Source organism: Stegostoma tigrinum, chromosome 40, assembly GCF_030684315.1.
Source record: "Stegostoma tigrinum isolate sSteTig4 chromosome 40, sSteTig4.hap1, whole genome shotgun sequence".
Lineage (NCBI taxonomy): Eukaryota > Metazoa > Chordata > Chondrichthyes > Orectolobiformes > Stegostomatidae > Stegostoma > Stegostoma tigrinum.
Genome location: NC_081393.1, coordinates 16,087,264 through 16,110,756, shown reverse-complemented (window position 1 = coordinate 16,110,756; position 23,493 = coordinate 16,087,264). Strand labels below are relative to the sequence as shown.

General features: G+C 42.1%; 1 protein-coding gene across 3 annotated transcripts in view; it reads right to left on the bottom strand.

Annotated features, from left to right (window-relative positions):
- ikbkb (inhibitor of nuclear factor kappa B kinase subunit beta) overlaps nucleotides 1-23,493 on the bottom strand; it is a 70,741-nt gene that overhangs the window by 36,947 nt on the left and 10,301 nt on the right. For 2 of the 3 annotated variants that reach the window (XM_059641045.1, XM_048522835.2), the window contains 2 exons: nucleotides 6,516-6,632; nucleotides 1,908-2,002 (listed from right to left, as the gene is read on the bottom strand). In XM_059641045.1, coding sequence (XP_059497028.1) covers nucleotides 1,908-2,002; nucleotides 6,516-6,620 — 200 coding nt within the window. In that variant the 5' untranslated portion in view covers nucleotides 6,621-6,632. Of the gene's footprint in view, nucleotides 1-1,907; nucleotides 2,003-2,105; nucleotides 2,227-6,515; nucleotides 6,633-23,493 lie in introns of those variants that run through there. The other variant, XM_048522836.2, reaches the window with a different exon arrangement.

The window sequence follows — 23,493 nt, the reverse complement described above, 5'->3', positions numbered from 1 at the left end:
GAAAGTGAGAAGAGAGCGTATGCATGTGGCAACAGAAGCAGAACAGGAGATAAGTGTGGGGGCATCAAGGCAGCTGTTAATACCTTAATCTTGGACCCACAGACCAGATGAGCTGCAGCAGTACATAAGTTTTCCCAAAGAGTCATCTGCTGGTCCTAAATACGTCAAGGATTTCAAATAATTTCGAAAAGAAACCTCTAAGCCAAGTAAACATGACACAGGAAGACCCAGAGTAGCAGTTTATTCAGGGAAAGAATATCTAAACAGGCTGTGATGGTTTATTGCCAGTGTGGTTTCGACGTTATGCAATTTGAAGAACTAATTTCCTGCTCTGAGTTTGGAACACAGGGAGTTTAGATTCGATCACAGCATGTTGAACACAGATGGGACAGACTCTTCACAGTAGTGCAAGAGAGATTCCTACTGCTCAGACTGATTCTTATTGAGCTTCCAAAATTGGAGAAAGAGAATGATAATATCTGTAAAATTCAAAAGAACTACACGTGTTGGAAATCAGAAATAAAAACAGAAATTGTTCAATAAAGCTCAGCAAAGCTGGCAGCATTTGTGGATAGAAATTAGAGTTAATGTTTCAGGACCAGTGATCCTTCCTGTGATAAAACCTGTGTTTTTCTGTGTCACTGGTTCTCTGTTGCTGCTGGGTTATCGGTGGCAGATCACACAGAAAATGTCTGATTACCCAGCAGCACGTGGGGAGATGAATAGTTTTGCAGATTTACTCTGGCATTCAGCCTCTTCCAGAATCTTACTCTCAGCTTTGGGAGTCAACCAAGAGAGATAGATCCTTCACATCAATACTGCCACATATCTGCAAGGTAGAGTAGTCACATCTGCAGCAAGGCGTCATTGAAAGTGGATCTTTACTCTCACCACTTTATCCCTTCCAATATCTGATTGGGCTTTTCCTGTGTTATGCTCTGCATCTTGGCAGTCTATTTCTCCTTTAAGACTTCATACCATCTCCTTCTCTCCAGTTGGCTCTTACCTCTGAGTTGTCAGCTGTGGCTCAATGGGTAGCATCCTTGCCTCTCAGTCAGACGTTTCAGGTAAAAATCCCACTCCATGACTTCAACACCAAACTCTAAGCTGACACTGCAATGCAGTACTGAAGGAATGAGGCAGTGTCTGAAACACCATCTTCCTGGTCAGACTTGAAACCAGAGATTTTTATGCCTTTTCAGATGGACTTGAGAGATTTGAAGCCGCTATTTCAAAGGACTGCAGGGGAGTTATCTTTGGTCTCCAAAGACACAGGATTCTTGAGGCTACAATGTGCCTCTTTTCTGAATTCACATTCTTCAGATGAGTGTCAGCTATTCTTCGACTGGGATGCGGGGTGGCAGGAGCTGTATGGGAGGTGGGGAGGCATCAAGAGGGGACCTTGCATTATCATCTGATGTAGGATGAGATTGTTGAAAGCCAGTATTGCACGAGTATTTATCCCTCAAACAACATCACAAAAACAGATTACCTACAAAAAAAATGTTGCTGTTTGTGGGAGTTTTGCTACATTACTGTGTTTTTGACAAGTTGTTCAAGAAAAATGTAATTGGGTACAAAGTGCTTTGAGATGTCCTAGCATTGTGAAAAGCAGTTGATAACAGAAAGTTTTCAGTCTCTTTAATCCCATAAGTTTTAGACATCAGTCTAGCACCTTTCATAATGGATTTTATTGTTTTGGAATTATGAGTCCCTTCTCCACTACCACCATGACATCCCACTTCCCTCCAAATCCTCAACCCCTACCTGCTCACGTAAAAAGACATCAAGCTGTCAAAAGTGGGGCAGAGGGTATCAAACCATCCTTGGATCAATCTACAGGATATAAGTGGCATATCCCTCACTCTGTCAAGCCAAGATAGAGGATCAAGTGACAGGGCCCTCACCTCTTCATGATCTGAATCTCTAGGCACCAACGCTCTCGGTTCCTCGGGCTCAGCTCTTGTCGACATTGCTTGATGGCGATCTGCTCCCCAGTATCCTAAAAGCAAAACATCGATAAATACCCAAGTAATATGCTCATTAATAAATTAAATGGGACCGTAGCTGATATGACGCAAAATTGACTAAGGGACAGAACATACCAGTAATTGGTTCATTTGGACTGGAGAGAAGTATTCACTGTTGCTCCTCAGGGGTCAGCTATTTTTGATCTGTATTCATAACCTGGATTTGGGTATTCAGGGCATCATTTCAAAGTTTGCAAATCATAAAAAAAACTGAAAATGCGGTATACAGCGAAGGTGGTGGTGGCAGACTTAAACAGAATACTGACAGGCTGGTGAAATGGGCAGACAGATGGCAGATGACATGATTGCAGAGAAATGTGAAGTGATCTATTTTGGTAAGAATAATGATGAGCAGCAACATAAATGAAGTAGTGTAATTTTGAAAGCAGAGAGAGATCAGGAGATATAAGCATGCAAATGTTTGAAGGTGGCAGGACAAGATGAGAAGTCTATCTGGGGTCCTTTACTCCATCAATAAATGCATAAAAGACAGAAGTGAGGACACAGTGGTAAACCCTTAAAAAATACCAGTTTGATCCCAGCTGGAGTACTCTCACATTTCTGGGCACCACACTTTAAGGATTCAAAGCCTTGGTGAGGGTGCAGAAGAGATTTACCAAATTTTATCAGAAATGAAGTTGGGAGAAAACCCAAGATCAAGTGGAATTTTTATCCATTGAGCAGGGACAGTTAAGAGGAGGTTCAAAGACTGATAATTGATTTTGATAGAATAAATAATTCAAAATTGTTTTTAGTGATAAGCAGAGAATCCAAATTGAAAATTATTGGCATAACAACTGCAGAGAAAATTAGGCTTTTTGATTTAAGAGCACATGGAATAAACTGCAAGAAAACATCATAGAAGCAGATCTAACTGTAACCTTCAAAAGGGAAATTAGGCAACTATTTAAAGTCAAAGAATTTACAGTGCTGTGGGTAATAGGATTAACAGGAAAACATGAACTAAGGAGCTGGCAGCGATCTGAAATTTTACACACTATTATTCTGTTCCAGTCACTATGAAATCTGAATTCCCTGCACAATATCTTTTCAAAGTCCAATTACCTAGAATTGAGTAAAGTTATTGCCCCAAACAGTACAGCCTGGTAAGGACAGTCAGCTGGGTTTGTGCTGAAAGGGGATGTCATTGGGGACATGGAGCAAATGACACCCGACATCCCTGGCCAGCTTAATTGCCACAACTATCCACAGTCTTGTTCCGAGGCTAATGCTCACATAAGATGGCCACCGAAGGAGGAGGCGGCAGATTGAAATGCTGTTTTTATTTTGTTGCCTCAGATCGTTCTGCATGACTTAGCAGTCTTTAAATGAACAGACCCCACAGGTGGAGAGTCTTCTCCCTTGTGACTTCTACGGAACTCACCCTTACAGGAGCTTAGCTATCATTAAAAAACACTCCACGTGCAGGGAACAATGACATTCCCCTATATCCAATGGCCATGAAATAAGCCTGTTTAACAGAGGACGAGCCGAGCATCCAAGCTTCAGCCTTGTTTTTCCCCCCACAAAATACAATCTACTGGTTTGAGTGAACGACATCAGATAATCGTTTAATATTAGTTTTCACAAGAAATTTTCAGGAAAACTCTGCCTTTCAGGGAATTCTATACACATTCAACCTTTTCATTGCTTTACAATTTGGAATTACATCAGAGGCTTTCATGAAGTGGCTTTAGCAGAGGCCCTGGCCCAGAGTTTAGCTAATAGTCTTCATTCCCTGTTCACCATTGTTCTTGTTCAGAGCAGAGAACAAGGACAAAGACAAACAAAAAGGTAGGAGCTGGGGAAGGCAGCCAGGAAGGGAAATAATATCCTGCTGCAGTGGATTGCTGCTAACCACTAATGGAGTTGCAGCTTGCTTCAAGAAAAATACATACATACTTTAATCACCTGTGCTTTCTTTGATAATAAAACGTAAGGCTGGATGAACACAGCAGGCCAAGCAGCATCTCAGGAGCACTTGTGTTCATCCAGCCTCACATTTTATTATCTTGGATTCTCCAGCATCTGCAGTTCCCATTATCTCTGTGCTTTCTTTAAATTCACTTCTCCCTCAACAGAAATTCCTGTCAGAATTTTAGTTGGTAACTTTCTTTGAATTGAGAGACATCAAGGGATATTTTTAACCAAACAGGAGCTGGACTCAATTCAAAGCCAAAAGGGCCAAAAGCAGATAATTCTACTTGGTCAGCTCAGCGTTGGCAGTGTTTCAGTAGGAGCTCTTTCACCTTGATACTGGAGTCAAGGATTCGAGCCTCATCTCAAAGACTTCAGCACAAAACCTGGGCCAGTACTTCCAATGCAGCACTGAGGAAGCACTGTGCAGGCAATCAGTTGAGAGAGCTCTGCGTTGTCAAAGGGTCAGTACTGAGGAAATTCTAGGCATCCGAAGGGTAGCATGGAGGGAGCACAGCATTGTCAGAGAAGCACTACAATTGGGAATGTAGGACTGTTAAAGAAACAAGAGGGATCGTCTTTGTAGTCCAAGGGGCCTTTTCTCAGCTTTGATTTCTTGTGTCCTTGCGGGCAGGAACTCAATATTAATGCACAGTCTCAATACAATCCATATCATGCACCTTAAAGCTATCTGGTCACTCGAATTCTGCAATATATGCCCTTAAAAGAGTTCGAGTTAGAAAAGTAGACTGATAGGCTAGAACTTTTCCAATGGACCATAGGAAGTTGGGGGTAACCTTATTGCAGTTTCTAAAATCATTAGGGGCACAGATAAGATGAATAGCAAGGGTCTTTTCCCAAGGATGGGGGAGTTGGAAACTAGAAGGCATACTTTTAATGAGAGGAGAAAGATTTTAAAAGAACATATGAGGCAACTTTTTTTTTTTAACACAGAGAATTGTTCATTGGTAGAATGAACTGCCCGAGGAAGTGGTGAATGCAGGTACAGTTACAACATTTGAAAGATATTTTGGATAAGTACATGAACAGGAAAGGTTTGGAGGGATATGGGCCAAACACAGGCAAGTGGAATGAGTTTAGTTTGGGAATATGGTCAGCTTGGACTGGTTGGTCCAAAGGGTCTGTTTCTGTGTTGTGTGACTCTATAACTGACTACAGAGCAATTAAGTGCCACAAACCAGATAACCAAAAGCATTGAGCGAAACACAAAAGCAGTGACTTAATTGAGCTAAAGGTGCACTTGTGAACTCGATTACTTTATCCCCAGTTACTAATTAAAATGCACTGACATTTATTTTAGGAAAGCAAGGAGGCAGCATTCACTCACATATTGTACCCCACTCACATTTCCCACCATGCCCCCCCCACCCCACCCCATCTTGTCGCACTGATTCACAGAAAAGTCAACATTTATCATCCATTCGTAATCATGCTTGAAATATGATGGTGATCTATCTTCTGCACAACTGATCAGTAACTTAATTTGCCGAGTTAAGGAACAACTATTTGTCCTTTTTCAAAATATTTATTCATGGGTTGTGAGCTTCGCTAGCTGAGCCAGAATTTATTATCCATTCATAAAAGCTCATCCACAGTGATGTTGGGAGTGTGTGTTCCAGGGTTCTGATGCAGCAACACTGAAAGAATGGTGACAATTCCAAGTCAGGATGGTGTGAGACTTGGAGGGAAATTTGTAGTTGGTGGTGTTTTTAACTATCTGCTGCCCGGTTCTTGGAGATGACAGTGGTTGTGGGTTTGGAAGGTGCCATCTAAGGTGCCTTGGTGAACTTCTGCAGTGCATCTTGGTGATGGTACATACTGCTGCTACTGTCCATCAGTGGTGGAGGGAGTGAATCCTTCTGAATGTTGTGACAGTCAAGTGGACTGCATTTTCCTTGATGATATCAAGTTTCTTGAGTGTTGTTGGAGTTGCACTCATCCAGGCAAGTGGTGACTGTTCCATCACACTCTCGATTTGTCCCTTGCATTTGGTGAACAGATTTTGGGGAGTCCAGAAGTGAGTTATATGCTACAGGACTCCTAGCTTCTGAATTCCTCCTGTGGCCACAATATTTATATGGCTAGTCCTTTTTCAATAATCCATTAGTTTAATGGTCACCATTACCAAGTCAAGCTTTTCACTGCAGTTATTTAATTAACTGAATTTAATGTCCCCAGGTGTCATGGTGTGATTTGAACTTGCACCTTGGATCATTAAACCAAGTCGTTAAACTACTTGACTCAAAATAAGCACAATGGACATCAAACCATGAAACCTTCATACATAGAAGAACAATGTTCTATAAAGGATAGTTTTCACTCCAGGTGATTGCTGATTTTATTGTGCCTCTATTCTATGCTCGTTGCTGGATTAATTGAATACTTCACTCACACCCAGTTGGATCCAATGTTAGAATGCATAGGATACTGACTTGGACTTTTAACAGTCCAAACAAATTTTCTAATGAGGGTAAAAAATGAGAATTGAAAACCTTTCCTGCCTCCAATCAAGTGCACTGGTGAAATTCAGAACTTGGTAAACAATACCTTGTTAGTCCATCGGTTGACATTCCCAAAACCTCCTGTGCCTAAGCGTTCCTTCATCTCCCATGCTCCACAGATCAGATTCTGCGAGGAGGGTGGTCGGCTCATCCTTGCTCATGCCTAAAGACAAAAGGGAACAGTCAAATTTACACTGTCAACACAAATCAGGACCTGTCAAAATCTCTCACCACAATCCTTAAATGTGTCGAGAAAGTGGGGGCACAGTCCCGCTTTGCTACCAGTGATAGCCATTACAAAATGGACAGGTTGTTAATGACCAGAGAGACATAGATAAGCTGCAGAGCTGGGCTGAGACGTGGCAAATGGAGTTTAATGCAGATAAGTGTGAGGTGATGCACTTTGGTAGGAGTAACCGGAAGGCAAAGTACAGGGCTAATGGTAAGATTGTTAGTAGTGTAGATGAGCTGAGAGATCTCGGTGTCCATGTACACAGATCCTTGAAAGTTGCCACCCAGGTTGACAGGGCTGTTAAGAAGACGTACAGTGTTTTAGCTTTTATTAATAGAGGGATCAAGTTCCGGAACCAAGAGGTTATGGCGAAGCTGTACAAAACTCTGGTGCGGCCGCACTTGGAGTATTGCGTACAGTTCTGGTCACCGCATTATAAGAAGGATGTGGAAGCTTTGGAAAGGGTGCAGAGGAGATTTACTAGGATGTTGCCTGGTATGGAGGGAAGGTCTTACGAGGAAAGGCTGAGGGACTTGAGGCTGTTTTCATTAGAGAGAAGAAGGTTGAGAGGTGACTTAATTGAAACATATAAAATAAGCAGAGGGTTAGATAGGGTGGATAGGGAGAGCCTTTTTCCTAGGATGGTGACGGCAAGCACGAGGGGGCATAGCTTTAAATTGAGGGGTGAAAGATATAGGACAGATGTCAGAGGTAGTTTCTTTACGCAGAGAGTAGTAAGAGAATGGAACGCTTTGCCTGCAACGGTAGTAGATTCGCCAACTTTAGGTGCATTTAAGTCGTCATTGGACAAGCATATGGACGTACATAGAATAGTGTAGGTTAGATGGGCTTGAGATCAGTATGACAGGTCGGCACAACATTGAGGGCCTAGGGCCTGTACTGTGCTGTAATGTTCTATGTTCTCTGACCAGGATGGTTTGATGGTAGGAGTCAGAGAATGATGGTGTAGGTTTGTTTTTTGGTCTGGAGGCCTGTGACCAACAGTTTTCCTGCAGAGATTGATGCTGGGTCCACTTTGCTTGTAACTTATATAAGTGATTCAGGAATTTAAGAAGCATGGTTAGTAAATTTGTGGATGACACCAAAAATTGACAGTACAGTGGACAGTGAAGGAGGTTGTCCAAGGGTAAAAGGGATCTTGATCAATGTGCCAAGGAACAGGAGATGGAGTTGACTTTGGATAAATGTGAGGTAAAATAAATATTTCGGTAAAATAAACAAAGGCGGGACCGATACAGATTGCGGTAGGGCCCTTGGGAGTGTTGTCGAACAGAGAGACCTGGGGTTCAGGTACATATTTCTTTGAAAGTTGCATCAAAGATAGACAGGGTCTTACAGAAGGCATTTGGCACACGTGCCTTCATTGCTTAGGCCACTGAGAATAGGAGTTGGGAAGTTATGTTGCAGAGGTACAGGTTGTTGGTGTTCGGTGTGCAGTTCTGGTGGCCCTGCCATAGGAAGGATATTATTAAATTCAAGAGTGTGCAGAAAAGCTTTCAGGATGTTCCCAGGACTGGAGGGTTTGAACTTGTAAGGACAGCTAGATAGGCTGGGACTTTTTCACCAGAGCATAGAATGTTGAGGGGTGACCTTATAGGAGGTCTATAAACAATGGGAAGCACACAAAGTGAATAATATAGGGTAGGGGGGTTCAAAACTAGAAAGCATATTTTAAAAGGTAAGAGGAGAAAGTTTTAGAAAAGGGACCTGAGGGGCAGCCTTTACACACAGAGGGTGGTGTTTGTGTGGAATGCACTGCTGGAGGAAGTGGTGGAGGCTAGCACAAATACAACATTTAAAGCAATGATTGCAGGTACATGAAAAGGAAAGGTTTAGGGGGATATGGGCGAAAAGTAGGCAAATGGAAATAGTTTAGCTTTGGAAACTTGTTTGGCATGGATGAGTTAGACCAACGGGTCTGTTCCCGTGCTGTGTGACTCAATGTCTCGAAGTCCCTCTTTGCCAACCTCATTGAAATAACTATTGGCAAATACTTATACTGGCTTCTTTTAAACCATCGTAAAAATCACAGGACAATACCACCAACATTTTGACTGTGATTTGCTGCTGGTTAGGTTTTGTTCAGGAAACAGATTGAATCAATTAGTATACTAATTTGGACCTGTTCTTGCATATACCCTGTGGGAAAGTTCTGTGCAGATGCTCCATTACCCTAGGCATCCCTCTGTCTCATTGCTGTATTCAGTTTCTTACACACACTGATGTTCCGGTGTTCCCTGCAAAGTCTGTTGTACATCCCTCTCCCCTTCCTGCAGAAATTGCTCACACATTCACGTCCTTCCTCTACGGCCACGCGGTGTCAATAATCTAAGACTGCTCTTCCTCTATATCACAGTCAACATGTCAATATTTAAAGAGTTGCAGTGCCCTATCCTTTCCTGTATTCTAAGTCTGGTAGGAGAAAGTAAAAGCAGAGGACCAAGACACATCATTTTCGAGACCAAGATGGGTGGAAAGGCAAGTTGGAAGAGGGATACAAACAGTTTACAGAGAGATATTGATAGGTTAAGTAACTGGGCAAAAAAAGTTGGCAAAAGGGATAAAATTTCAGAAAATGTGAAGTTATTCATTTTGGAAGGAAGAAGAAAAGAACAGAGCATTATTTGGAGAAAAACCGCAGAAAGCTGCAACACAGAAAAGGTACTTTGGGCAGAATTGTGCAGAAAACAAAAAGCCAGCACATAGGTGCAGCAGGTAATCAGGAAGGGCTAATGGAATATTGGCTCTTATTTCAAGGCTTGGAGTGTAAGAAAGAAGTTTTACTGCAACTGGTCAAGATGCTGGTGAGTCCGCATCAGGAGTACTGTGAGCAGTTTTGGTGTCCTTATTTAAGGAAGGATATCGTTTCATTGGACTAGATCAGAAAAGGTTCACTTGAATGATCCCAAGTATGGAAGGATTGTCTGATGAGCAAAGGCTAAACAGGTTGGGAGTCTGCAAGAATGATAGTTATCTCATTGAAACATATAGGGTTAAGGGGTTTGACAGGGTAAACACTCACAGGATGTTGCCCCTCATGGGAGTATTTAGTACCAGATGGCATAGTCTCAGAGCAAAGTGGTGCCTTTAGGAGGTGTTTCTTCTCTTAGATGTTGTGTCTTTGGAACTCTATGCCACAAAAAAAAACTATGGGAGCAGAATCTTTTTGTTTAATTAAGACTGAGACAGATGAATTCTTGATTAATAGGGAATCAAAGGTTATAAGGAAAAGGCAGGAAAATGGCTGAGAGGAATGTCGGGTCAGCCCTGATCCTGTTGAATGGTTGAACAGGCTCAGGGGGCCAAAGGAGCCACTTGTAAAACATTCTATCTCCAACTTTTGCTTGACTTCTCACTTAATAATATTCCGTAAATCAGATGTACTATAGCTACATCTGCAAGCTCGCATACTCCTCTGGTCATACCTTCAGAGCAAAGGGTAATAAACGCTCTTCTGTATGTCTGATACTGTAATCACCTTCTACTGTTGATGACTGGTTTGAATTCATTAGCATGAACTAATCAGATTAATGGAAGATTATCATATTATTTGATTTTTTTTTCAAAATAAATGAAAGCAAAAGAAACAATTATTTTTGCAATCTCAAAATCGGTTTGAAAAATAATTTTTCCCAGTGACCAGGTCCTTATACACACTGTCTGTGCTTTGGCTAACCTGGGTATTAATCCCATTCCATCAATCATAAAGCCCTGACCTCATCTCCAACATGCACACAGTTTCTTTGATTTTGCACATGGCCGCACATCCATTGTCACAAATATCAGAACCCCATGTCTAATCGTAGACTACTGTGGAGGCAAGAGGGAAAAGACAGAAATGCAGATTGATGCAGGAAGTGCATGGAAATTGTAACTGTAAAACAGCTGTGAGGAAGGAAGCATAGATTAACACAATACATGTGGCCACTGAGAAACATAAATGGGTGAGGGAGGGGAAAGAGAGAATGCACGAGAGAGAGAGTGCACAAGAGGGGAAAAAAAAGACTCAAATGGATGTTTCCAGGCATACAGAACTTTGGTTATGTGAACAGATTGGAGAAAGTTGAGGGAATTTGGTAGAGACATTCAAATTCTTGGTGGTCTGGACAGAATCGATAAGGAGAAACTGTTTCCTCTGGCAGAGGAGTACAAGACAGTACCAACTGAAAGAAGTTCAAAAAAGCGCCAGAAGCAATGTAAGAAAAACTTTTCAACAGGGTGGGTGGTTAGGATCTGGAAAGTCTCAATTGAATTGCACCATTCACACTAATCAAAAGAGAATGAGGTAGTTATCTGAATAGAAACAAAAACTTGCAAGAGCACAAGGAAAGGCCAGAGAGCAGGCCTAAGAGAATTGCTTTTACAAAAGAACCTGTGTGGACAACGCTGACCAGATGTGCTTTTTGCAGGCTATGATTCCAACTGGGTAATTCAGGATGGACAATATATGTCAACCTTTCTGGCAATGTTCACATCACATGAATATTTCTCAGAAGTTGCAGTATAGTTGGCCAAACATGCTTTCTTATAAACCTCAGGTTGGTTTGAGTTGATGCCAAGTTAAATGCCTCTCAATTGTTTCCTTCATAGAGTCCAGAATTCAAATCTGCCGCAAAATACCAAATCAACAATCACAAATCCCACAATTCTGACCTTGCTAAAACCAAATGTTATCTTATATGTGATAAAAACAGAAATTGCTCAGCAGGTATGACAGCATCCGTGGAGAGAGAAAGAGTTAATGTTTCAGATTGATGATCTTCCAATACAAAGCTCAGTGGGAAGGAAAACTGAGGAGGATACAGAGAAGGTGATAATGGGAACTGCAGATGCTGGAGAATCCAAGATAACGAAATGGGAGGCTGGATGAACACAGCAGGCCCAGCAGCATCTAGGGGCACAAAAGCTGACGTTTTGGGCCTAGACCCTTCATCAGAGATGGGGATGGGGTGAGGGTTCTGGAATAAATAGGGAGAGAGGGGGAGGCGGACTGAGCTCTTCCGCACCTACACAGGCCCCAAACCCCACATCTTCCTCCGTTACATTGATGACTGTATCGGCACCGCCTCTTGCTCCCCAGAGGAGCTCAAACAGTTCATCCACTTCACCAACACCTTCCACCCCAACCTTCAGTTCACCTGGGCCATCTCCAGCACATGCCTCACCTTCCTGGATCTCTCAGTCTCCATCTCAGGCAACCAGCTTGTAACTGATGTCCATTTCAAGCCCACCGACTCCCACAGCTACCTAGAATACACCTCCTCCCACCCATCCTCCTGCAAAAATTCCATCCCCTATTCCCAATTCCTCCACCTCCACCGCATCTGCTCCCACGATGAGGCATTCCACTCCTGCACATCCCAGATGTCCAAGTTCTTCAAGGACCGCAACTTTCCCCCTACAGTGGTCGAGAACGCCCTTGACCGCGTCTCCCGCATTTCCCGCAACACATCCCTCACACCCCGCCCCCGCCACAACCGCCCAAAGAGGATCCCCCTCGTTCTCACACACCAGTCCACCAACCTCCGGATACAATGCATCATCCTCCGACACTTCCGCCATCTACAATCCGACCCCACCACCCAAGACATTTTTCCATCCCCACCCCTGTCTGCTTTCCGGAGAGACCACTCTCTCCGTGACTGCCTTGTTCGCTCCACACTGCCCTCCAACCGCACCACACCCGGCACCTTCCCCTGCAACCGCAGGAAGTGCTACACTTGCCCCCACACCTCCTCCCTCACCCTTATCCCAGGCCCAAGATGACTTTCCACATTAAGCAGAGGTTCACCTGCACATCTGCCAATGTGATATACTGCATCCACTGTACCCGGTGTGGCTTCCTCTACATTGGGGAAACCAAGCGGAGGCTTGGGGACCGCTTTGCAGAACACCTCCGCTCGGTTTGCAATAAACAACTGCACCTCCCAGTCGCAAACCATTTCAACTCCCCCTCCCATTCTCTAGATGACATGTCCATCATGGGCCTCCTGCAGTGCCACAATGATGCCACCCGAAGGTTGCAGGAACAGCAACTCATATTCCGCTTGGGAACCCTGCAGCCCAATGGTATCAATGTGAACTTCACCAGTTTCAAAATCTCCCCTTCCCTCACCGCATCCCAAAACCAGCCCAGTTCGTCCCTTCCCCCCACTGCACCATACAACCAGCCCAGCTCTTCCCCTCCACCCACTGCATCCGAAAACCAGTCCAACCTGTCTCTGTCTCCCTAACCTGTTCTTCCTCTCACCCATCCCTTCCTCCCACCCCAAGCCGCACCTCCATCTCCTACCTACTAACCTCATCCCACCTCCTTGACCTGTTCGTCTTCCCTGGACTGACCTATCCCCTCCCTACCTCTCCACCTATACTCTCCTCTCCATCTTCGGTCCGCCTCCCCCTCTCTCCCTATTTATTCCAGAACCCTCACCCCATCCCCCTCTCTGATGAAGGGTCTAGGCCCGAAACGTCAGCTTTTGTGTCCCTAGATGCTGCTGGGCCTGCTGTGTTCATCCAGCCTCACATTTCATTATCTAGGATACAGAGAAGCCTCAGTCTGATTTGGACAAGTTGACAGAGTAGGCAAATGTTGGCAGATGACCTTTAATGTAGATAAAAGTAAGCTTATCCACTTTGGTTGCAAAAACAGGAAAGTGGATTATTATCTGAGGGTAATAGATTGATAAAGAGGGAGATGCAAAGAGACTTGGGTGCCCTTGTACACTAATTGCTGAAAGTAAGATTGCTTTTGCAGCAGATGGTGAAGAACGCAAGTGCTACGTTGGTTTCCATCATGAGAGGATTGAGTATAGATGCATGGGTGTCTTTCAGCAATTGAACAGGGCCTTGGTGAGAGTGCACCTACAGTCAGTGTGTAGTTTTGGTCACCTTCTCTGAAGAAGGATATTCTGGCTATGATAGGAGTGCAACAAAGGTCTACCAGACTGATTCCAAGGAAGCATTACTGATACGTGAAGATAGACTAGATCAGAGATATATAGAGATTATATTCAGTGGAGTTTAGAAGATTGGATGTTCGCAACAACTTGGGCTCACGGTTTAAGGATATGGAATAGGGCATTTAGGACCATTATGGGGAGAAAATTTCTTCAACCAAAGAGTGATGAGCCTGTAGAATTCTCTGCCACAGCTGAGGCCAAAACATTGGACGCTTTTAAGAACGATATAAATTTAGTTCTTGGGGCTGAAGGGATCAAAGGGCATGGAGCAAAAGCAGGAACGGGGAAGTGAGTTGGATGATCAACCACGATCATATGGAATGATTGCATTTTATATGTCTCCATGTTATTATCTTCCGTCAGCTGAATTCTGATTCACACAAGCACAGATTATCTGATCATTATAACATTGATGTGGGTAGGATCTTGCTGTGTGCAAAATGGGCTGCTACATTTCTTAAATGGCACTATTTCATATGTATTTCACTGGCTGCACAGGGCTTTGTTATGTCTGAGGGAAAAGTGCTGTGTAAATGCAAATCCTTTGATTATTTCTTTTAAAACATGAACGTTTGTCTAAATAAGTTGTGTTTGCCCCTGTTGAATGTTGACCTGCACTGGGTTCCAGTGAAATGACACCTCAATTACAAAGTTTTATTCATATTTTCAAAACCCTTCATGGAATATCCCTAAGGTTCTCTATAATCACCAACAGCCCTCTGCATTCCTGAAATTCTAATCATTCCACATAGCTAACATGTCTTCATAGCATCATTAAGGCATTCAGCATGGAAACAGACCCTTCAGTCTAACTCATCCATACCAACCAGGTATTCTGAACTTAACAGATCCCGTTGCTGGCACGTGGCCCTGAGCTCTTAAATGTCTTCCCAAAGTCGTTCTGCCATTCTTTAAAACATAGCTCTTTGACCAAGCTTTGGGTCACTTGTCCTAAAATTTCCTTATGCAGCTCAGTGTTAAATTCTGTTTGGTTGTACCTGTGAAGTGCCTTAGGATGTTTCATAACTTAAAAGGTGTTAAATAAATTAAAGGGTTGTTGTCGTTCCTGAGATCACTGACCTCATAGGAAGGTTACCCAATGCTGTGGAGGCAAGTTGAAACGTTTATTGGCAGAGGAACATCAATCAGGAGACAGCAGCAGTGATGACAGAAGTAAACTAGGGGGAGATAAGGAGAACTGAAGAAAGAATAGATAGAAAGTGAAAGAATTAGATGGTTGGGAAGTGCAAAGGCAATTAGCCTAATATTAATATATTTATGTGTTAATCTGTGCAGTGTTACAAACAAGATGAATTACTTTTTACTCTTTCATGGGAGTCATCACTGGCAAGGCTAGCATTTACTGCCATTCCAATAAATGCCCTTGGAGTGAGTGACTTGCTGAGACATTTCAGAGGGTACTAAGCGTCAAACAGGTTGCTGTGAATCTGGAATCACATGTGCAGGATGGGCAGATTTCCTTCCCTATAGTAAATCAAGTGGGCTTTTAATAAAATTAATGACAGTTTCAGCACCACAAATATCAAGAGATGCCTTGCATTCCAGGTTTATTGATTGACTTCAATCTTGTGAGCCAATCTGATGAGATTTGAACAGCAGTGGCCTGCAATCCAGATTGCTAATCTGGTAACATTTACATTGCCATGGCACTACCACCTTCCTTAGCGGCAACCTAGCTTTAAAATGGGCAGGAATGGTTTCTGTAATATATTCAGGAGGGATAAGGAAGTGGAAAACAACAAGAGGGCATGTCGTTGTCTTGATCAGAATAACACTTCTTCAATTCTCACTTCACAGAAGGCACAAATAATTTTCCAGAAATGTCCGGGATGCATGTTTACATTGTGAAAGAAGGATTAAAGGAGATTAGTATTTGTTTAACAAAGTGCTGGAGAAATTAACAGGACTGGAACCTGATACACCCTCGGTGTCTGAATCTACATCCCAGGGTCTAAAGAAGGTGGCAATGGGAACAGTGGATATCAAATGTTATCGTCCAAAATTCTCGATTTTGGAATAATCTCAATCTATTGGTGGGTGGCAAAACAACCCCAATATTTAAAAAAGGAGGAAGGGAGAAAACTAGGATCTAGAGACCTATTATGTGAACATAAATAGTAGGGAAAATGCTGGAGTTTATTGTAAACGATATAGAACAGAATATTTAGAAAATATCAACCGGATCGCAAAAAAAAAATCAGCATAGAGTTTTGAGAAACCTACTGGAGTTTTTGAGGACATAACCAGTAGAATAGATGAGGGAGAACAAGTGGATGTGGTGTATTTGGATTTTCTGAAGACTTTTGATGAAATTTTGATGACTTCAAAGGAAGAAAGTCAAAGAACAGAGGATTAGAAATAAGGTTGTGGTATCAACTGAGAATGGATTCGCAAACAGAAAGGACAGGACATGCATAAATGGTACTCTTTTGGAGTAGACTGTAGTGACTAGTAGGGTATGACAGAGATCATTGCTTGGCTACAGCTATTCATAAATGTATGTCAACAATCCGGATGGACGGAAGCAAATATCTTTCCAGTTTTGCTAATGACACAAAATTAGGTGGGATTGAGTGATGCGGAGTATATAAAGAGGTTCCGGGTGGTTTAGACAAGTTGAGCGAATGGACAAATGCCTGGGAGATGCAGTATAATGTCAATCAGTGCAAAGTTGGCCATTTTGATGGAGAATGGCAATGGAGAATATTATTAAAATGGTGATAGATTGGAAAACGTTGATGTACATAGGGACCCTTAGGTGCAACATTCCCTGTAATTTCCTGGCTGCTGTGCAGATCTCTGACGTCCATGCGTGGCAAAGGCTTCCAGAAGCAGAAGCAATGCATCAACATGCCAACTGACATGTGCAGTGCTTCCCATTGGCTGCTTAGAAGGAACATTGCTGTACAAGGACACCAGACAGTCACTGAAATCAAACATGCAGGTGCAGTAAGCAGTAGGAAAGCAAATGCTATGTTGGCCTTCTTTACAAGATGGTTTCAGTACAGGAGCAAGGAAGTCTTAATGCTTTTGTACAGGGCCTTGGTGAACCAACACATGGAGTATTATGTGCAGTTTTTAATCTCCCAAGGTAAGATATATTTCCTGTAAAGGGAGTACAGCAAAGGTTCACTATATTGATTCCTGGTTTGGCATATTTATTATCAGATGAAAGATTGAGTCAACTGGATGTCGCTTCACTGGAGTTTAGATGAACAGGAGGAAAGTCTCATTGAAACAACAGGCTTCTCAAACAGCTAGACAGATTGTAGAAAAGAATAGTGTTTCCACTAATGTGTGGTCAAGAGCTAGAGGTCAGCAGAGTATGCATTAAACCATTTTGGACCAGGACAAGGTGAAATTTCTTCATTCATAGGGTGCTGAACATGTGGATAACCTTCTGATGCGAGACATGAGAAAGCAACCAAACAACAAGACAATTCCAACTGACATTCCCCCATTTGCAGAATAACAGCATAACAATGCTTCACAAAAATCAAAGATTTGTTAGAGTGCAAAAAGAGGCTATTTAGCCCTAAGCATCTGCAGCAGTTCTTCAAAATAGCAATTCACTTAATGCTATCCTCCTGCCTTTTCCCCATCACTCTATACATTCATTTTAGCCTTTAACTTGAGTCAGACTTGCCCAGTGACACATTGAGCAATTGACACCCTACCTTGTTGACAGCCTTCCTCCCTACCACTTCAGCATAGCCAGTAACCCTGGCTCTCTCTCAGGCCATCTCTCATTACTTCTCCCTGTCAGAGTTCAATGGAGTCGTCTCTTTAGAAACCTTATCAATTATTTACAGCAATGAACTTGCAGAGAACAACTTTAAAATTGTCACATTGTATGTGTACCACGGGAACACACCGTTTGGTTCAGGTGATTTATGAGAGCCCCACATGAGCCTCCTCCCACCCCTCTTCATACTCATCTTTTCAGAGTATCCTTCTATTCTTTTTACCCTTATATGTTTATCTAGGTTAATATGATTCATCTCAGTTATTGTATGAGATAGCAAGTGTCACATTTAAACCACTCTCTGGTGACAGAGGGCACCACCACTGCTTTTTGTTCCAGAGCTAATCAATCTGTGCATAAGTTCAGGAACATGGGATTTGGGCACTGCTAGGAACATTGTTAACCCTCCCAAAATACCTTCGAATGAGTGGCCATTTTAGAGGGCTGTTGATAATCATATCATATTTTTGAGAATCCAGAGTCACATTAGGCCAAATGAGATAAGGACGGCAGATTTCCTTCCTCAAAAGATAATCAGAATTTTTTTCACAACAATGTTAATTTCATAGGCACCATTACTGACTCACTTTCAACTTCATCCTTTAAATTGTAGATTTTTCTTTATTGAATGCAACTCCCATCAATTGCAAATGTGGGTTTTGAACCAAGTCTTGAGAGCATTAGCTGAACATCTGGTTTATTAGTTCAGTGATACTACCAGGACAACACATTTTTCCATGAGTTTTCATCTTGGATTCTCTACTGAATCTAAAATAAAAAGAAACTTTTAACAAATGGGCCAAGAAATACATCAATATTTTAACAGGGAATGTGCAATCTGAATGAGTGAATCTACCCCTGTTTACTGGCTACACGGCAAGAACTTATTTCTCTCTAGAGGAGAGAGGACAGAGGGCAGGCAGAAGAGTCGAGGAATACACTGCTCTGGGTTGTTCCACTCATATCCTTCATACTAAAATCTAGCAGTCAGTCAATCAAAACATTGTTTCCCCTGTTCTGTTTAGGATTGTTGCTTGTGCAACATGATTGATGATGGCTCTGATAGCAACTTGAGAGTAGAGGTACATATTTAATTTGACCTGCAACTGACCTGTCCTTAGCTACACAATACCTTCTATTTTAATGAAGTGTTAGTTTTAGCTCTGCCGTCTTTCCAGCAACTGTCATCAACATTGTAATTTCCTCACAGTACACAATTCAACTAATTCCTGAGTCCAAATGCACTCTTCTACTTCACATAATCCCAAAGCATAAACTTTGTATCAGCCTTGATTGAGCAGGTAACACACTTGCCTGTGTATCACAAGGTTCCAGGTACAAATCCTACACTGCGGCTTAAGCACAAACATTGAAGCTGACAAGAGCACTACACTTTTGAGAGACTTCAAACCGAGGACCTACTTCTGCTCAGGTAGATGTGAAAGATCCCGTGACACTATTTTGATGAAGAACAGGGACCAATGTTCTGGCAAATAGTCATCCCTCAAATCAATATAATCATCTGGTTATCACATTATTGTTTGAGGGATTTTGTCATATGCAGACTGTCTGTTGCTTTTCCTACCTAATGCTGAAGACTACAATTCAAGAAGAACTGCATTAGTGCAAGTTCTTTGAAAGGGGAGTCACAGATAGACAAGGGGTGGTGAAGAAAGTGTCTCACATGCTTGCCTTCATCAGTCAGAGCATTGAGCGCGGGAGTTGGTAAGTCATTTCAGAACAGTACAAGACATCAGTAAGACATGTTGGAATACCGTGCACAATTCTGGTCACTCTGCTATAGCAAGGATGTTATTAAACTAGTGTTATGGACCAGACCAAATCCCCCTCAAAATATATTAAGGAGATAACCTACACCCTAACTTTTTGCTTATTTAAATAAAAGTGAATGGTGCAGTGTTCCAGATGTAATTCGATTGGTTACATGACTTGACTTTATTCTTACCCCACTGTTAAAATACAGATAAAGAAAAGAATTGGTATAACTTTAACTCTGTTGGAAGACTTAACAGAATAATGATTACTTAACTGTAAACAGCAATAGTTCCAATATAGTAACATTCTGTAAACACACCTATGCAAACCAAAATTCAAACAGATTGTCTCATGTGCAATTCTTGTAGCAGAAAAAAAACACAAGCTTTTTGCAATAGCAAAGAAAGAAAATTCTCAGAGAGTGTGTGAATGTGAGTGTGTGTGTGGGGGCGGGGGGGGAGAAGAGAGAGAGAGAGAGAGAGAGCCAACTTCAAAACCCCAACAATTACTGAAAGCTAAACTAAAACTCTCATTCTGTTGGAGCTTGGAGCCTGGAGCCTGATTCCACTAATTCATTCAGCTTCTACTGTTCCAACTTTTAAAATAAAAACCCCAAGGCCTCAACTGTTTACTTGATTAGCTTGGAACAGACCACTCAGTACCTCCATCTCAACCTCTCTTCATTTAGAGAAGATGACAAAATGCACCTCTTGAAGTCATAGTATCATTACACTGGAAAAGGTGTAAAAAAGATATATAAGGATGTCATCAAGACTGAAAGGTTTGAGTTATAATGAGAGGTTGGATAGGTTGGGACTTTTTCCATTGGTGTATAGGAGGCTGAGGTTTGACCTTATAGTCATTCATAAAGTCATGACATAAGGTGTAAAGCCAAGATCTTTTCCTCACAGTAAAGGAGTCCAAAGCTAGGGGCATATTTTTAACGTGAGAGGAAAAAAAGATTTTGCTGGGATCTGACAGCAACTTTTTCAGAGGGCTGTGCGTATATGGAACGAGCTGCCAGAAGGAAGTAGTAGAGTGGGATACAATTACAACAATTAAAAGACGTTTAGGCAAGTACATGGATAGGAAAGGTTTAGAGGATATAGGCCAAATGCAGGCAAATGGACTAGTTCATATAGGAAACCTGGCCAGCATGAACGCTTGAGGCGAACTGCCTATTTCTGTGCTGTATGAGTCTATGACTCTATATAAAGCACTGAAAGAAATCTAATGGTTGTGACAATTCTACATCAATGTAAGTTGTTTCTTTCATTTCAACTTCTGCAGTTTGGTTGTGGCCCTTGTAATTTAGCTCATCAGATTTCACTTTCAGTTCTAACATGCAATCTACATTTCACCGTTCACATACCTAGAGTGGAGGTCCATGGTAACTAACCTGATGGAGAATTAGTCTCTCTAACCACTGATGGTTCAGTTACAGGAAGGAAACCATAACAACCAAAACAGTTAATAAGTCACCACTCTTCGATGAAAACACTGACTCACTCAGCCATAACACTCTGACAAATAAGATGACATACACTCTCAGATCAACAAAGAAATTGAAACTGATTAAAGAATCACTGAAATGCTCTATAGTGCTGTTTCATGCAGTGATGTTTCCTCTTTGCTCTCTGTAAATTTTGTTTGGTTTGCGTGGGTTGATGACAGGTCCATCACTGCAGTCACCATTAGTAAAGAGGAATGCTTTAAGACCGTCGTCAATAAAGCTCAAGCAGGTATGAATATGTAGAACAAAAAAAAAGGCTGTTTACGATGAATCTTTGCCTCAAATAAATCTTTCTGAAGACATTGGGAGAATTTCTGACAGGATGTTCAAAGCAGAGGGCAACTTTGTCACACCAAGTGCACAGGTGGATTCAGTGACAAAAGAGTTAGGGCCTATCAACAACTCAACATCCCTGACAAACAAACTAGTCTTTCAGACAAAGCTAGGATTTCATAAATCTCCAGTTCTGGATGAATTCTGTTCATCCCTTTGAATTTTTTCAACCTAGTTCTTGATAAATAATGGAAAGGATGAAACAGTATGGAGAGAAACAGGCATGTAGAAAACTGATCCAAGAACCGGAACACAAGCAGGACATTCATCACCTTGAACATGACCTACCAATCACAGAGATCACATCTCATTTTGGTCTGTGCCCCTGACAATTTCTGATAAATAAAAAAAACTGTCAATCTCAGACTTAACTTATATGAACAATTTTATCTTCAAATTTTAACAAATGTATAATTTCCATTTGCACATCTAAGAATCCCAAACTTCCATCACCATCTGCGTAAAGAGGTGTTTCCTCATTTCTCCTCTGAAAGGTCTGATTCCCATCTTTAGACCATGCCCACCAAAGCTAGACCTTCCATCTTTGGCAGAAGTAATCTCTCAGAATCTACCTGAGCTATTTCCCTGAATACCACAAAGCCCTTGATCAAATCACACCTTAAAGTTCTTAATTCTGGGCAAAACAAAACCCAACTCTTAAACTGGTACAAGCAGTTAGTCTGGGCCACATGGTCTCCTTCTGCAGCATCACACTTGTGATTGGCAAATCTTTCCTCAAATTTAATTCTTGGGGTGCACATGCTATTCTGGTATATCTATGCTGCATTCCCATCAATGCTAAAGTATCTTTCCTTTGTATAGCTGAAGCAAGACTCCCTCTTCTTCTAGTCCTTGAGGTACGTACAGGCCAGCATTCAATTCATATTTTTGATTATTTTCCAGACTCTTGTGCAAATCCATGTTGGGCTTCTCTGTGCAGTTGAAAATTTTCAAAACGTTCAATCAACTTAACTGTAATTGCAGAATCTAGCAATTTCCCCATGATGGATGTTGGGTTATCGTTCACTGGATATTTTTCTATCTTTCTTAAGTATTAGAATGACAGACAATTTTCAATCTAAAGGAATGGATCCTGAACAAAGGAAACTTTTTACTCTGTTTATAGCACATTCCATTCATATTGTGTTCACAGTGGAGTTTGAATTGGGGGGTAAGTACAGAGAAGAATGACAGAAAGCAGCAATAAAGGGTTAAAATCACCACTGCCTGCACAGAAGTCCACTACACAACTATCTCCAATAACAACCAGAATCCTACTTCTTCACAGAAGGATGGGTGAAGCGAGAGCGGTGTCTCAGAACCTGTACTACATGCAGAGGAGAAGAAGACAGAGAGAGGATGACAGGTAGGTAGAAAGTGTGACAGCATGGCAGACAGGGCAAGCGAGAGATGGTGCAGCAAGGGCTAAGACAGAGTGATAGGTAGAGCAACAAGGAGTGGCAGAGACAGGGAAGGTTAAGTGAAGGAAATTTTTCTCAAATATGTGGAGTGACACAGGGTAGAGAGACGTAAATTATTCGATTTGATTTATTTTTGTTACATGGACTGAGATATAGCAAAAACTATTGTTTTGTGTACATCCAGGCAAATCATACCTTAAGTAAGTACATCAGGGTGATAGAACAAAATGCAGAATATAGTGTTACAAAATTAAGAAATGAAGCACTATATTAAAGGGGCAAGATGAAAAACTTGAATAACTGATTTACTGTCACATATATCGAGAAAGATACAGTGAAAAGTGTCCTGTCACCACAATCCGGTGCCATTTTGAGATACAAAAGAAAATATTTAAACACAGTTCATTTTTAATTGGCTGGGATCCCAAACCCGGCTCCAGTGCTTCTCTAAGATCCCCTCTCCGGGCCTACCAAAGCCAGAAAACCCCACGCCAGACACTGACACCACAATTCAATTGCAAGAGTAGGGTAATAACAGTATGTTGTGGTCAGCAAGACAGGGAACGTAGTGCTAATAGTTTTTAGTGACGACAGCCTGCACCCATGAACACAATACAGGCACCAAGTGTTCTCCTCTGCAACCTGCTCTATTGCGCTACCGCCGATTCCAGGAGACCACAAATCGTGCCTTGCGAAGCCAGGAGTTCCCACTCTGCCATTGCTGCAGCCAGTGCTCCACTGCTGTGCCAGGAGTTCATGTTCCGCCATCCCACCAATTCCAGGAGTCCAAGCATCAGGTCTGTGAAGCCAGGAGTTCCCACTCCGCCATCACTGCTGTCGATGCCCCGCCACCATGACAGGAGACCATGCATCAGACCTATGACCCAGGAGTCACTCGTGACAGGTTGTTTCGGCCTCCCCATAATGTTAGGAAGATGAAGAAAATGAAAAGAAAAGGAAAAAGAGAAAGAAAGAAAAAAAAAGATGAAAAAGGAGAGAGAGA